This window comes from Dermacentor silvarum, chromosome 9 (assembly GCF_013339745.2).
Source record: "Dermacentor silvarum isolate Dsil-2018 chromosome 9, BIME_Dsil_1.4, whole genome shotgun sequence".
NCBI lineage: Eukaryota > Metazoa > Arthropoda > Arachnida > Ixodida > Ixodidae > Dermacentor > Dermacentor silvarum.
Window position 1 is genome coordinate 78,358,309 of NC_051162.1, and position 16,795 is coordinate 78,375,103.

At 43.3% G+C, this 16,795-nt stretch overlaps 1 protein-coding gene across 1 annotated transcript in view; it reads left to right on the forward strand.

The window, feature by feature from the left end:
* Positions 1 to 16,795, forward strand: part of LOC119465332 (potassium voltage-gated channel subfamily KQT member 1) — a 119,486-nt gene that overhangs the window by 58,408 nt on the left and 44,283 nt on the right. The window contains exon 3 of the mRNA XM_049655330.1: positions 6,934 to 7,059. Coding sequence (XP_049511287.1) covers positions 6,934 to 7,059 — 126 coding nt within the window. The remainder of the gene's footprint in view (positions 1 to 6,933; positions 7,060 to 16,795) is intronic.

A 16,795-nucleotide genomic window follows, 5' to 3' on the forward strand; every position in this document is an offset into this window, starting at 1 on the left:
AGGAAGTGAGTATGGAGACAATGGGGTCAAGGCTCTGCAAAGATGTCGCGAGCATACTTCGGGGCTTCGGATTAGGGCCCCTGTAAGAGTAAGCCAATTTCATTTGTTTTTATCTTTTTCTATATTACAAATATGTTTTTGTTCTTGTCGAAAGGCGGCGCGACATCTTCCTTTCTGTCACATGTTGGCTGAGTCATGTGGTGAACGCTAACGTAGCGCCATATTCTATATGCTAAAGTGACACGTCGTGTTTGCTCATATTTAGGCAAAATCAATCCCGGTCTTTGCATCCATGGAGTTTCCTACAAGATTACAAGCATTTTGTAATGACTGTGGGAGTGTAAGTTGAGAGAGATACTCTTTATTTAACGGAATTTTGAACCACACCCTCGGGCTTAGGAAACAATCCCAGTCCGCAGATAGCGTACGGTGCTGTGAAGATCTCAGCCAAATTTTGCAGTCGTGCGCGATGCGGGGAGCTCGCAAGCGGAGCGCGAAGTCACCTTTCTCTCAAACGGTCTCTTTTCAACAGAATCCTTCTCCTCACTCTTTTAGGGATGCTATATTTCGTCATATAGCAGATTCTCATACGCGGCTGCTATGGGACAATTGCTGACATCTATTAAGAAGGTCGTTTGGGTCAGTGGGCTTCTCCCTACTGTTACTGTGCATATTTATTGACGCAGTTTCATAACCAGGCTAAGTAAGCGAAAATCTGCGTTTCAAACTTCGATAGGAATTACGCACTTCAGTGAGTACGACTATCGTTGTATCACCGACTATCGTCTGCTAACACTCGTCCACGCCCGGCTGCGTAGTGATTAAAATTTGCACAAACTGCTTATCAGTGCCCTATCCGTCGGGCCTCCACAATTTCCCCCCGATTTGAACATTCAACTAGCCTCGAACCAAGCAAACATTAAGGTCAGACCAGACGTACGCTTACCTACGCACACTCACTGCCAGCAGCTCCGGACTGCACGTTTTGGTAGACTTCGCTTCGTAGGGAGCTATTGCTGAAAATGCGCAATTTGGAAGTGCCTACTATCCGTTGTTCAAGCTGAGGCAGGACATATCCCGTCCGCAACCACGTAGCACGGCCAGACTGGAATACATGAGCGCGAGGGCACACTCCAGTCCGGTCGTGCACACAGTTAGCCACGACAGTTGCGAGTCGCCGTGTCTGCCATGCGTCCGCAGCGTAGCGTAGATACTGCGGCCGCCCCAGGGTGCCGTGGCGAGCGCTCTCGCTGAGGACAACAGCGTTCTCTGACATGTATCTGTGGGTGACGGGACTCAAGGCCCGAGCGCCAACTGACGAACGGGTATCAGGTCGTCTACTTCCCGAGTTGCACCCCTTCGAGCTTTGTGACCATCATGATCGAATCTCGCTAAGTTAGAAATGTTTTCAACGCGAGTACGGAGTGTGGCATCCATCGCTTAGCCGAGTGAACATGATGATGAACTTTGTTCGGATGCTTGGAAATTCTGTGACTGACGTAGAGAACGAGCGAAAGGAAATGTGTTACTCAGGACACTCGGTGAACGAATAGGCGCGCGTAGCTGTCTAGTACACTGTAGCACAAGAAAGGGAAGTAGCACCGTGAACTCAGCCGCAGCCTCTTAGTGCGGCACACGTCATAGGCGCCAAAATCATTGGAAGTAGTGGCGTCTACGTGAACATGCAAAATCAAATTTGAACTGCGCGCCACGATGGCGTTCAGTAGGCAGATTGGTGTAGGCCCCACGCGCTTCGCCGTAGCCTTCGCAGTTCAAGGCATATAAGACTGGCCGGGAGCATCGACAGCAGGGTCACAGGCGATCATTGATTGCCAAAAACTGCGCTTCTGCTGAACGCTTCGAAGTAGTTTTCGCGGCCGTGTATTTCTGAAGTAGCTTGTTTCTACGTGAAATTCATATCTCGACTTCGAGAAAACGTGGTTTAGGACCGTTTTAACCGCAGGGAAGTTTGTCGTAGCAGCAGTACTCGCCAACATGCTACTCTCAAAAGAGAATATCGAGAGAAAGACTCTAGAAAAAGGAGGGCAGAAGAAAGTGAGAAAATGTAGAAAAATAAAAAACACCAATTGAACTGATATCTTGATTTCACGTTTCAGTCATAATTGTTAAAATATATCAGTTCCTTTTGACTTCAGCTGGATTTTTGACAGGAAGGTAAATGATTGCAGGAAAGCATGCAAGAAATCGAATGTTTGACGTTGCATAAAAAAGAGTGCCGTGATCTAATATGCGCCTAAGTGTTATAATGCTCTGGCAGCCTTTGTTCGTACTTTTTCTTGTGTGCATCCTATTGCCCTTTTTCGTTTCTAAAAAAATGCAATTGCTTGGAAAGTTTGCAAATGTTTGCAGTTAAGCCACCATTGGAAGGATACAGTACATAGATTTGTGTAAACTTCATCTTTCTGGAATGAAACCATCTTGTGATATTGCAAATTGATAATTCTTAACAAAATATATCGGTACAAATACAATGCATGGCCGTGTTGATCCTTTTGCGCAGTCTGATGGGGGACTGCTTGAATCATTTCAATTTACAGCAATAATTTCAGTAGTGTATCGCACAATATCTAGAGGTGACAGTAGTCCAGGGGGGGGGGGGTATGTTTCGTGGCAGTATATGCGAAATCCAAGCACGAATCGACATAGATATTCCTCGTATAGCCTGCCAAAAGCTACACGTACCACAAGATCTATAATTGAGTCTTACAACTTTTGTGGCGATTTCGCAGTAAATGCGGGTGAAATGCGTTAGCATTACGCCGCACCTCTTTCATGTCTCGGACCCATGATTGAAATTTCGTTCAGAACATTTTAAAATGTTGTTCAGGAGCTCATTCGACACGCATCCTGCCTCTTCGAGGACAGAAGCGTAATCTCCGGTTGGACTATATATATATATATATATATATATATATATATATATAGTTTCGTAGTTTTCTTTTTCCTGGTTTTTATTCTTTCCTCGATAAGCATTTTTCGTTCGTTCAATTGCAGTCCTTCGCGGCGTCTCACACCTGGAGCCGTATTCTGAAACATTCCACTTCGGCGATAGTTCGCCTTTCACCTTCTGGCGCGCGCGCACGCTGATTGACTGGTTGAACAAAATTGAATGACGTCCTGCTCAACCAGCCAATCAGCTGATCCAATTTTGCTAAAACAGCCAATCAGCGCGCGCCTGAAGTCTAAAGGCGACCTATTGCCGAAGTGGAACGTTTCAGAATACGGCCCCTGGTCTCGTGCGATCATAAGTGAACACGAAACTGTCCACGGAAAGAGTGGAGTTATACATTTTGATTACAAATTTCTAGCGCAAACTTCCTCAGCGTTGAACACTAGATACGAAACTGAGCATAGTCTGTTTCTTTTCATTGGACGATGACCAGTTAGGCAACTAGAAACTTCCTACAACGGTATAGTTAGACAAAGCAGCACAAGAGGGCGGTACCAGCGCTGCCGCTGGTACCGTCAGAGGCGTTACAACGTAACGCCTCCTCGTCAGAGGCGTTGCAACAGTAATCGAAGCTGTATGCACTAATGAGATGGTTTGGTTGTGAGGCCCGCTGTAGTGGGTGGCCCCAGACAATTTTAGACCACGTTGATACGGTAACATGCACTGAAAGTTCGATACAGAAGCATTCTTGCACTCCATTACCTTCGGAAAGCCGCCGCGACAGTCGGACAACGAACCGACGACTTCGTAGTCGGCAGCGCAAGACTACAGCCTCTTAGCCACCGCAGCAATTGTTTATATAGGGTTCCGCTATTCCGTTAACTCTATACATCACACATCGATAGACCTCGCACTGATATAACAACATATCTGATACAACGAAAAAAATCTTAAATGTTGCCAGCTAATTTCTAATGCGTCGAATACACGCTTATACCTAACACTGAATATATAATGACGGCACTTTCGCGTCGAAGGCCGCTTCAATATAAGAAAGCTCGACTCTAGGCAAATTTATAGCAGCGTTGCTGTGGCCGCCCTCGTGGCCAGTTAGCAGGAGTCTATTCCTACTACAACAACACGCTACTATGGTGAAATCGTAGTCATGAAAATTGTTTTGTAGGCGCGTTCGATATTTTATGACCGTGTTAACTTAGCCCTCTGTGCCATCAATTGAAAAATGGTTCTCCTAACAGCACAATATGGTGGTGCCCATGAGTTGTAAAGCCACTCTATGGATACAAGCTCTTGTGCACATAGTATATCGAATACTAAATGTATAAGAAAAACACCTGTTAATCAGAGCAGGAGCAGCTTGCGCGGTATCTACGCGCCATCACCTCACTCTGTCATGTCATAAAAATGAAAATGCATTTGTTTTTACGAAAAGGCTGCCACTCCCTAATACCGTTGTTCAGGATAGGTTACCTCTTTTTCACCCGTATGGCAACCACCTTTCTCAGTATGTATCATGACTCCAGGGAAAGATACTTTTACAGCTTAGCTGGATATGGCTAGGGTACGATAGAATTTTCGTGTCCGCTACAAACGCTATCATCATCAGTGGTTCATACCCCCGTAAGCAAGCAAAACATGCAATGGCGCCTAGCCCCGTGATGCAGAGGGGCTAGGAGCCGCTTTGCCTAAGTGAACCAAGCAAAGTGCAACATTAAGCAAAGTGCAGCGAACAGTGCACCACCGAAGATCGTGCCCGAGAGGCCGACCAAAATCAGCAGGCCAGACGGGTCGACGCGTGTCTAGAATCAGAGAATGCGTTGAAGAAACGCAAAATTCTCTTCGATGTCGAAATTCCATGTCGAAACGTTCATGGGTACTCACTTTCCGTGGGTTACTTGCGATGTCACTACGCCTCTGTTCGTTGCCGGTAATTTCAATGTGGATGTGTCGGGACCGAAATGGGAGTGGTTTACGTGTTGCTTGTTGGAGACATTTCGCTTGCGTTGCCACACCTATTCAGCCCAACCTGCCACCATGCAATTGTCTCGGTCTGCAACTGCGGCGTCTGTCCGAAATGTTAACCCTGGGCTACATGAATCGCATTTTGTTTCACTCTTTCAGAACAATGCGCAACTAAAATGATTTACAAATACAATGATTTACAGTTAAAAACAAAATGGTGTGCTTATAATTGCGTGAATACTTTACAATGCCTAGCAATCATGAACCTGATGGGCGACTGATTTTTAACATTACGTCATGAATACCTTAGGGTAGATGCTGCACATCCTGGCTGGAAGGGGTCACAAACGAGGTGAACAAACGAGTTGTTTAGAAGCTTATTCAAAATTAACGTATTTACGCCTCTAAGACAAAGAAAGGATAAATTAGTTTAATATACAGATAAGATTTCACACATAAATACCTCGTAAGAATGCTGCAATGCATAACAAGAACATTTAGTAATACAGCTACGCTTTGCGAGCGTGTTTATGTAAACAGGGTTTATATTTATTGTGACAGGTGACCAGATTGGTATGGTTCCTGGAATCAGCATCACATTGGTGGGGTGCCAAACCTAGGAAGTTTGTCTTACAATATGGATTGTTTTGTCTGTGTCGACGAAAATGCACAAGATGCGGTGCCAAAAGTAAGCTTAAACCATTGTTATACTCAGGTCAAGTTTACTGAAAATTTTTAAGCTTTGATATTTACTGAGCATCGATTCACCTTTGAAAATACTTTATCAATGCTCCTGTAAATGTACAATCTTCGTTACTCTTGAACACAGGCAAGACAAAATGTGCTGCTTGCCGCAAACTTTCTCGACTAACGCTATTGGTAAAAGAGGTCTATTTCCTGAAACTCAACGCATCAAATTCAGAGCTTCCTTGTGAAATCCCGAGAAGGATTGATCTTTTGACAATTCATTGGCTCTAAAAATTTTTGCTCGCGATTGCACAAATCAAATACGTGAAATTGCAAGGGTCTGAGTTTAGAAGAAATGCACGTGAGACAAGAACGTATTTTCTGTTTTGTTTTTTGTTTTCTTGACAACGTATTTGCAGATGCGGTGGGGGTCAATAAATTTTAAGAATCTCTCAGTATTTAGCACCAAATTTTTACAAGTTAACTACGCAATGATATATTTAGGCCATGTGTTTAACTTGTGTAAACGAAGGCGGTATCAAATCAAGGCATCTAGACTTAGCAGGGGTATTCAGGCTAGCACCATTCTTCACATAAGCCTCCCCAAGCTTGCTGAAAAATACATTGCCGTTGCGATCATGATCTTGAAAAGTATTCTCCACGTAATGCTGTCAGAATCCAAGTAGAGCACCAAAGCCACTTTTGACAGATCAGAGCACGATTATTTTGCGTGTTATGCCAGTATTCCGATTCGTGCTAAAACAACATGCGTAGAGGGCTAACAGTCTTGAATTCTGTAATTTCAGCATTAGCCCTAAACCTAGAAGTTCGCTAACAAATTATATTTAAGAAATGAATAATAGAAGTATACTGACGTTCATCACCACTAGTAACGCGTTGCCAAAATCAACATCACCACTAGAGAACTGTCCCTAAATTTTTGCATCTCGCCATCTGAAGCACGTGTGATGTGATTACAATCAGAACACACGTGAGCATCAGTGCTCACCCGCTGCAATTAAGAATAAATGAAGTTATGAATGTATTCTTGCTTTAAAGCGCGAGTCTCGCGCTTTGCGATTTCGTTAATGATTTCTAAGGCAGCACCATTCAAGGCTTCAAATTTTTTAACATTGTCATGGCGACTGTCAACTCGATGTGAAAAACATGCTTTTACGTGATCTAAGTTGTTTTACAATCCCTTTTTGTTAATTTTTGGAAAAAACCTACAGCTAACCGGGACTGAAAAAGAAAACTTTACCGTAACAGACGCCGTACTTCCTGGTTCGTCGAACATGAAGAATTCGTCGTCAATTTCTCACTGAGCTACTGCCTGTTTCTTTTCTTGTTTTCAGGACAAATCTAGGGGTCTTTCCCTTCCGGGATGGCTGCAAAAAGGGAAAGATGACCTTTCAGGGAAAGGTGTACAATTTCCTTGAGCGACCGACGGGCTGGAAGTGCTTCCTCTACCATTTCTCAGTGTAAGTGCCACTAACACTTCCGGAACATCAAAAGTTCATTGTTTTCTTTTTCCACTGCTTCTCCTCCCACAATGCAGCTTTGGAAATCAATATGTGTATAGACGTATCGTTGTTGTTGTTTTTTTTTTTACTACTGGGCGGCCCGACTAGCTTCTTTCGCTTGTTCTCAACACAACAACGTCAATATTCGGAACTTCATAAATTTATTTGTTTGAAAAGATAAGGAAGTTATGGTAAATAAAACTAGGATAGCGTTCGACGAAGACTAACAGTGACAGGTGGCACAGAAAAAATAAACGCAACGGTTTCTGTTAAAAGCCCAAGTCGAAAGTGAATTGATGTTTTGTATAAATAATGTCCGGATTCTTGTTCGCAGTGCAGTAGAAAGGTTGTCGTCACTTTAAGTACGAAGCACTTGACGTAATCATCCTAAATAAACTCTTCACTGATATAGTTTACACTTGATACTATAAAAAGGAAGGATGGTGCCTTGCCTCAAGTTTATACCCGATCGTTGCACCACGTGGCGTGTACTATAAAACTGATGACAACAATATGTGTTTTTGCATTGTAAAAAGAAACTTGCATGCGTTTCGAAACGTCCAAAATTCATTCTCATCAGGTGAGAACATGCCTATGGAGCACTCCTGCTGCTCTATGTTTGGATAAGCATGCTTTAGGTTTACGTGTATCTTTAATTAACAGCCGTCCAAGCACAACCAATTTTGTTTTTCTTGTAGCAATCAAGTACGTCTGTGCTCCGCATTTATGGCGTGCATAACACATGCGCGGAATTCACTGGGAGGGTGATGGTATCCCCACCATATCTAATCTTGCTTGGCAGCACTGAAACTTCACACAGATTTTGCTTGCCTCTGGACAAAATAGTAGTCAGAATCCTAATGCTATCTGGCAAAACTACAGATGAACGTTGCACAAAGGAGTACTATACGGTTAACTAAGCGCCTTGTTTATAATAACGACTAAATTAATTGTTAAATAAGGAAACGTGTTGGACCATTTGATTATTTATTTATTTATTTATTTATTTATTTATTATTTATTTATTTATTTATTTATTTATTTATTTATTTATTTATTTATTTATTTATTACCCATACTGCAGCCCTTTCGTGCGCTATTGCAGGATTGGGTGCATAGCAAAAGTAAACCATGTTGAAGTTAATGGTGCTAATACACGACGAAACAGTTACGCAGAAAATAAGCGTTAAGGAGACGTAGTTCCTTGTAAAAATAAAAGAGAATTATCTGCGACATTAAAAGTTTTTCTTTAGATAATTCGCGAGTGTCGCTAGGTATTCTGTTGCATCATTGTATGTTCCGGGGAAAAGGAACACTATACCTAAATATGTTGGCCCGAGAATGAAAGTAAACAAGAGTCTGGTTTATGTTGACAAACAGGAATAAACGATGATATAGAAAGCGACAAGCACAAAAAAAAGCAATAAGAACGACAGCCCGAGTGACTGTCCTGTCATCTTTATTGTATTTAGCCCATGACATTGGTTTCGGGTTTACCTGTTTCTTTTTGTTTTTTTGACGCAAGCGTGTATCCCGCTGGAGCTTTTATCCCTCTCTCTATCAATTGCTGCTTAAGCCTTGCATTAGTGATTCACGTTTTTTAATGATCACAGCAACAACTTCAGCGCTAGTACAGATAATATCCTATGCAAATAAATTTAACACGAACGCAGGTCTGTGAACTGAAATTATTCTATCAAACGCAGTTCTAAATAAATTATTACAGCACGTCTCGTACACGCTCAGCTTTTGGAAGACTTTATGTCACCGCTAATCTTTGGCAGAAAAAGCAGACACATCATGCTCAAAAAGCAAAAATGCTAACCTTAATTTTGATAATAACTGCGCTTTTATACATTCTGTTTTCCGCTTAGGTTTCATCCTGATACTTACTTAACCATTAAGCAGAGCTTTCAAGCGCGTTTTTTTTTCTTATTTTCCTCAAGTAGAAGGTCTAGCTGTTCCTTACAAATTCCGTTAACTTGTTAATTATATTACTTTTTGTTGCATTTGCAGGATGATGCCATGCAAACTTTCTCATCTAACTGCAGTGCATACTCTGGCCTGAATAAACAATCCGCCACCGCGGCAACTTGAAGAGAAAAAGAGCGTACACACGCACTAGTTGCAGTGCCGTAAATTCACGTTTTATCGCACGACATCTACAAACAGGGAAGATAATTCTGTCAGATCCTCTCAGCTGTGTTTGTATTGCGGCAGCATACATATTTTACGCGGCAGGATCCTTTTATAGACGGGAACTTGATGTCCTTAACTGCTGTACAGCTGTGTGGTGATGGTTTTCGCGGGCCTCATGACCTAGCGTGACTCGAGATTTGGCTGTCATGACTTCGACTCTGTAGAGTAAGGGGATTTGAATAAATTCGTCTAGCGCACGCTAGAAAATAAGGCAAGAGAGAAACAAGATAAAACTCCGGCCTTTAAAGGAGGCACTTCGATCTGGTTTGCAGGCCGCTACAGCAAATTACAGCGTATGGCAAGTATGTATAGACACATGCTACGTTCCATTAGTTCCTACCGTGCTCCAGTTTTCTTTGCAGCAGCGCGAAACCCTCTCGAGATTGGAGCCAGAGTGCTATAGTATACTTGCCCCAGCCGAAGCTTCAGCAGCTCCCAGAGATGAGAGTCCCAGAAGTAAGACTGCCATGCTCTTAGCTAGAGCACGGCTCTCTGAATGAACCAGAAGAATTTGTTCCGAGAGCTCGATTTAGGCCATCCGAGTATAAACCTGCACGGCGAGAGCGTTTTAGAGCTCTCGAAAACGACCAGTCAAATGTACTAATACAGCGTCAGGTGTATGTAGATGCTGTGCAATGAAATGCTCGTGCTCTTATAGGAATAGCAAATATATGGATACTTCAAGCGGATTTCTGCCGTCGCCGTGAGGTTCCGTACAAAGTGCGAGGGCAATAAAATCGTCGCCGCGCGCTGTATGCTGTATGTGCGAGTTAAAGCGCTTTCACGGAGAGCGAACGCACAGAGGAGAGGAAACGCGACGTCTTCGTCGCGTGATAGGCCGTGAGGGGATAGAAGTGAGGTAAGGAGGAGGGGGAGGCGCCGTTGTGCTCCGGAACTAACTGCGCATTTAGAGACCCGGCGCAAGGGGATCTCGCCATGCAATCTCGCACGCGAAATGAGGAAAGTGGGAAGGCAGCGCGGGAGGGAGGGGGTGCGGATTCTACTCTGTAAACAACTGCGCACTATAGTACTTTGCACTGCTGCGAGCGACCGCGCCCACCGTATCTTGAAAGCGATCCGCACACAGCTCCTACCTTTGTATCCGCCGTGCTTTTGAAATTCAGTTTCCGTTGAAGCGATAGACAGCACGAACCTTCGCTTGCTGCAACCGCACATGCTCACGCCAGCGTTTTGACAGCGGTTGTCTGCGGTCATCGAGTGTGATATATTTCTTTTTATACTTGAGCGCGCTGGCACCATGCTTGTTAATGAGTTATAAGCGATTGTGTCCAAGCTTATACACGCGATAAAACTACTATCCTTACTACGTAAACCTCTCTACTAATTTGGCAACTCCTGCTTCGCCTTTCGGGCGAAACTGCTACCATGTTTTAGTTTCGTCGAATCTGTTTGCTACTATGCACATGGAGACAAAACTTTTTGAGCACGCGCTAGAGAATACTCTGCTGTACCGAAGGTTCAGTGTGTCCGCGATAGGTCAAGCTTATAGGTCAATCAAGTTCATAGTCCTCGGATGTCATCGACGAAATTGTCGTAGTGCTGTAGGCGTCGTCGTCCATGTGGTCGTCATCGTCATGCCGTCAATTTCGCGGCAGAACTTATCATCGTGCAGTCATTACCGTCTGCACAGTCGCCATCATTCTCGTCGCTGGTTTTGTAGTCGAGTTGATATTGTAATCGTCATCAGCGTCGCCGATGCCATACCATCTATGGATCTTTCTACAAACAACACTAAAGCAACAAATTTAGGCCAGTTGTTCGGGCATGTGAGGTGAACAGTCTACATCAGACAAGCTACAAACATGCACAAGGTAAAACCGACACACAATTCGTGCTTACTACGTTCGTCTCGTGTCTCATTCGGTGTGATTGACATGCCAGGTTGCACTTATAAGGTTCGCTTTTGGTGGCTCTCTAAAGTTATTTTGTTCCTGTTTCGATCGCAGTGTACCAAGCTTTCAGTGTCGCAAGTTGACTACCATAGCTATATACCAATACAATACACCCGAAATACTTTACAGAATCCCCTCGGGCTTTTTCAATCTTGAAAGCTCACCACTATAGTGATTTAAATACACACGAAAGAATTTACATAATCTGGTGAGTCTGGGAGCTCTCTGCGCAGTAATGTGAGACTTCCCCTGGGTGGGTAATTTATTATCGAAGTGTCTTCCATTTTCACTCGCTTTTTTAACTAGAGGTGTGAAATATTCTGTAAGCAGTTGCCGCTTCTTAGGGCAGTTCAACAGGCTTCCAGGTGGCGATAAGGAAACAAACAAAAATGCTGCAAGAAGTCTCCACTACTGTTGATAATGTGGCGATAGAGTTGTGACAAAAAAGACTTGCCGAAACTGCAACAGCTGATCCAGTCAGCTCGATCGATTTTGTCAGTAAAGAACTTTCACTCATGCATAGGTCTACGTAGTTGTGGCTTCTTGCTAGTGAATACCACACTGCCGCACCTAGCGCCATCCATAATCGTTCTCTTACGCCTGGCAAAGCATGAGTCAAATCACAAACGAAGTAATGCGCCCTTTGCTCAGATGTGAACATCTTTAAGACAAAATTCAGGAAAAGAGGCACCATTACTGAATGGAAATGTCTACATGACGCTTTATAACATATTGCTTTGGTTGTATTTCTAACACGTCATTTTATGTTTTTGTTGTTGTGTTCTTGCTTTTTTATGCCTACCTGACTCTGGACCTGAAGTCTGCTGTATATAAATAAAGTAAAGAAAAATACAAAGTTTATGTTTACTGCCTCACACCCAAGAAGTGGCCGCTACAATGCCAAATTTTAAGCCCATTTTTATATTCTGCGAAACAGTTGCCTACCACTCAACGGTCGTTTCCAAGCTTTTATTATTTAATTTGTCCTCACATATTTGAATTACGGGCACGATGTATGAGATTGACGTTCGAGATTGCTTTGTTGATGGTACATGGCACACCTGACAAATCTTTTTTTGTGATGTCGCAAGCTCTCATATTGTAGCTGGTCTGCCTGGTTTGAACACACAATTTTACTATATGAATTCAATGACGTTCTTGGACGCTCAAGAAATTTAAATACAGGCGCAGAATCGTAAACACGGTTACTATGATAGCAGTTACGGGCGGCCCACGCTAATAAGCACAGATTGCTTTACCCGCACGTGCATAACGCACATTCCTCAGTTGACACTGATAGCCTTAGATTAGATATCAATCAGTGCGTTTTTAATTTTGCCCAAAAATGAGCGGTTAGGCAAAGCCTGCTCCTATTCTCAGCAACTAAGGCAAAACTCGTACTTGTTTTGGGCCTGGAAACTTCTCTGGTAATTACTCTCTCGACCCTAAGCGAGAAAACTGGATGCACGCAATATATCAGGTAGCGTACCCGACCGGATAATTAAATGTTTAGTCACGCGAATGAGACGCTCTAACATTCTTTCAGTGGGCATCGCACGCTAACGAGAACCAACGATCCATCCTCAGCATTACGGCAACATCTTTGCAATGTTGCTCAAAGCTGCGATGCATGTGCTCGCTACAACAAGGCAGTGTTTTTCTGCAGTTTCCTCTCTTTCAGTACAGTTTAGTGGGGCGGGTTGTTAGCTAAGTTAGCGATACGCGAATGGGCGTACAGGCACTGCCTAAGAACGTAAGGTATGCTGTGTTTAGTTCGAGGCATTTCTACAAGCATGTGGCCGTGTTTTCTGACACGAAAACTTTGTTGTTGATGTTGTTGTTGCCGCTGGCGCACCACTAATAGCTTAGTGGAAGCTGAACAAGAACATGTGGGTGGCTCGTCTCAGCTTTGTACGTCGTCTGCGTACGGCCGAAGCAGCACTATTTATTTCTTTTTTACAATGTAGAACAATGAGGAGGTACCTTTTTATTAGGACCAGCTAATGCAAAATTGCAAGTGCATTCGTCTGGCACTAATAAAAGAGAGACACAGCAAGGAAAAAATGCCATTGAGCAATATCAACACGAACATGCCGCAAGCACAGAGCGTTCAGCTTTTCGTCCTATGTTCACTGAAAGATAACTACGACCGCTCCTGTTACCGTAGAGGAGTATGGAGATAGTGTTCTGTGTGGTTCCCTGCACATCGCGCCCAAAAACCTGCAGCAGCATAGGAGGCAACGGAGCTAGCCGTAGCTACTGACGAAACTGCACGTTGTTGTGGTTTACCGTGACCCAGCCCTTCTGCGTTATGCCCTCATAACACAGTAACAACCTGCGAAACGAAACAAAACTGGCTGTAAAAAACATTTTGTAATTAATTATTTAACGCACTTTCAGGCTTGCAAAAATTTTGTTTGAGGTTTAAAATTCTAAGATCATTATTTGCTTCAAGAAAAATGAATAGGCCAAAATATGTCAGTGCTTCTTTAAGGCTTTGTTTGTTTGTTTCTTCATGTAGAGGAAGCACTAACGGTACAAAACTACTAGAGATAACAAGACTGTGGTGGGGCTGAGTAAAAATTCTACGAGAACATAAGCCAAAATTGATTTTCAGGTAACGAGTTCTTGCGCTCAGAGCAAGTTGGGAAATAACGCGTTCCGGCGGAACAGCGCGCGAAATGCAAAAACTGGTAACAACGCGTCACGATGGCGTGCACTAAGACAAGAGAACTAGAAACACGGAGGCCTCGAAATCACAAGGCGATGAAAAAGTGCCGTTCACAAGCATCGTGTTTATTGATGGTCTGCGGAAGACTGGAAACGTTGCTGAGGTCTCAGTGCCATCATTACTATGTTCTCTTTTCAAGACAATGTTCACGAGTTCAAATTACACCACGTGCTACTGCGTTTGAAAGCAGACGACGTGTACACCTGTCATCAAAATTAAATGAATGTTCAATTACCAATTGAGAGATGCCAACTGAGTTTATCACAAAATTTTAGCATAGAAAAAAGGTCTACAGCTCACAGATGACGCCTGTGAAGGTTCCTCTGTGAACAGGTGCGCGTGGATTAAAGCTGGTATTGTGTCGAATGATACGAAATATCAAAATGTATTGAAAGACAACAATGGCCGTAATAAAACAACACACTAATGACAATCAGGACAGCTTACGGTACTTTTTATACAAGTGGCATTTTTGTTTGAACTTGGGCTAACTTTTTTGAAATGACTGCTTTTATCATTGCCTATAGACAGCGAATTCAAATCGCCTTACGTCTAGTCCTCAACCGTTTGCTGACGCACTAGTGCAAAAAAAATTCGCGATCGAATAATATAGCTCGAACACATTTGCAGCCAAAAGCACGCGTCAGTAGAAGTGTGCATTTATATGATATATTTTATAAATTAGCATAAAATACAGGTCAGCACAATATCGCAGGGGAAGCAACTCTTACGCTGACGCGACCACGAACCCCTCTTCATTTAGGAATAAAATGGAGCACTGTTGAGGGTTTTCAATGGTATGGGAAAAAACAAGCAAATATGATACATTATAGATGCGACTGATGCAGCGCATAAGAAAGTATATTTTTATATCCGCGTTAATACTTCCTCCAATTTTATGTTTGTAATAGAGGAACTTGACGGAGGAGGTTCGCGTACGGTATACGATACAGCCGATGGTAAGCTATTACGAAGTCCACTTGTTTCATGCTTGGTGCAGGTTGACTTTGGCAGTGCGCGTGTTCAATTTATTGGCAGCCACTCAAAGGGCACGTCTTAACGACGAATCGTGCATCTTTATTGCATGCTAATTCTGGATGCCTTAATATAGACCGTGACTGTACTGAGTGACATCAATATAATTGCTGTCTGTGTCCTGCGTACTGCACGAGAAAAAAAATACTCGCATTGTTATTCGAAGGATGATTCACTTACCCTATGTCGTTTTATGTTTACTGCAACTAGAGTCGTATGGGCTGAGTCCTCCGACAAGTTAACTGAAACAGCCTAGTTCAACGTTGACTCTACCAATGTTGCAAGCGCAATAATCATACATGCCTTTTTAGGGCTTTAATTTTAGAGCACCACCACATTAGCAAAAAAGTTATGTTTATAACATTTTATTGAGCCTTATACCGGTTTGTGCAGGGACATACGTGTATAGCATTTTTCTCGAAACAGCCGCTATTCTTAGACGCTTGAGATTATGAGACAAAACGGTCTCTAGATGTTTAACCAGTTACGCCCTGATGATGCATATTCACGCGTTTACTGATTGCCTTCTTTCAATCTGGAAATCCATCCTGCCCGGAATGTCGCAAGGAATCCAGCCAGCCACAATGGATGACGTAGTTTAAAGGACTGGACGAGCATGGAATCTGAAGAACGTTGGGTCGGCAAAAATTATGAAGCGACTAATGGTGATGGGCGTCCTATTTGTTTTGTTCTATCATTATGTACAGTACAATTACGTACATAAGATGCTTGGATATGACCTCGCCACAACCAGAAGGAAGACGTTAACTTACTGTCAATGAAGCTCGCCGATTTTTTGCCGAATAAAATGGGCCAGGCCACCCCCATCATAGCAGCCGCGCACTACGGCACGAACACCCACGGCCCGCGTATTAGGTTGCCATCATCATCCTCATCAGCCTATATTTATGTCCACTGCAGGACGAAGGCCTCTCCCTGTGCTCTTCATTACCCCTTGTCTTGCGCTAGCTGATTACAACTTACACCTACAAATTTCCTAACTTCATCACTCCACCTAGTTGTCTACCGTCCTCGACTGCGCTTCCCTTCACTTGGTAGCCATTCTGTAACTCTAATGGTTCACCAGTTATCCATCCTACGTATAACATGGCCTGACTAGCTTCATTTTTTTTCGCTTATTGTCAACTAGAATATCGGCTATCCCCGTTTGTTCCCTGGATGACGTAGTTTAAAGGACTGGACGAGCATGGAATCTGAAGAACGTTGGGTCGGCAAAAATTATGAAGCGACTAATGGTGATGGGCGTCCTACTTGTTTTGTTCTATCATTATGTACAGTACCATTACGTACCCTTTTTCATCCCTTTATTTGCTTTGAACTAAAATAGTGTTTTCTACTTTGACCATTTGTTATCTAGTTGGTTGGTTCGCTCTGCGAACTACATGTACAGTACGTTTTATCGGAATTTTTAACCTTCTCTTGCACGGCGCTTGGATTTTCGACCTCATACCCTGAACTAAGCAAGCGTAAACGTACCAATCGTAGACACCATCACCACGTTCCTCATCCAGTTGTCTAGCACTTTCAATGCCCTAGCTTGGACCCATCGAAACCCTAACCCCTTACGCGATGTCCACCTGTTGTCAACGAACTAGATAACAAATGGTCAAAGTAGAAAACACTATTTTCTTTCAAAGCAAATAAAGGGATCAGTAAACGAGAACAGCGTTGGCTCATTGGCTGCATTCGCGTTCGCAACAATACATCGGTTACCCAGCCCTCAAGAACTGCGTATGTGGGCTGCAATTCCTGAGCGCATAAGTGGGGAAATTCGCCAGCCATTGTAGATTTTCTG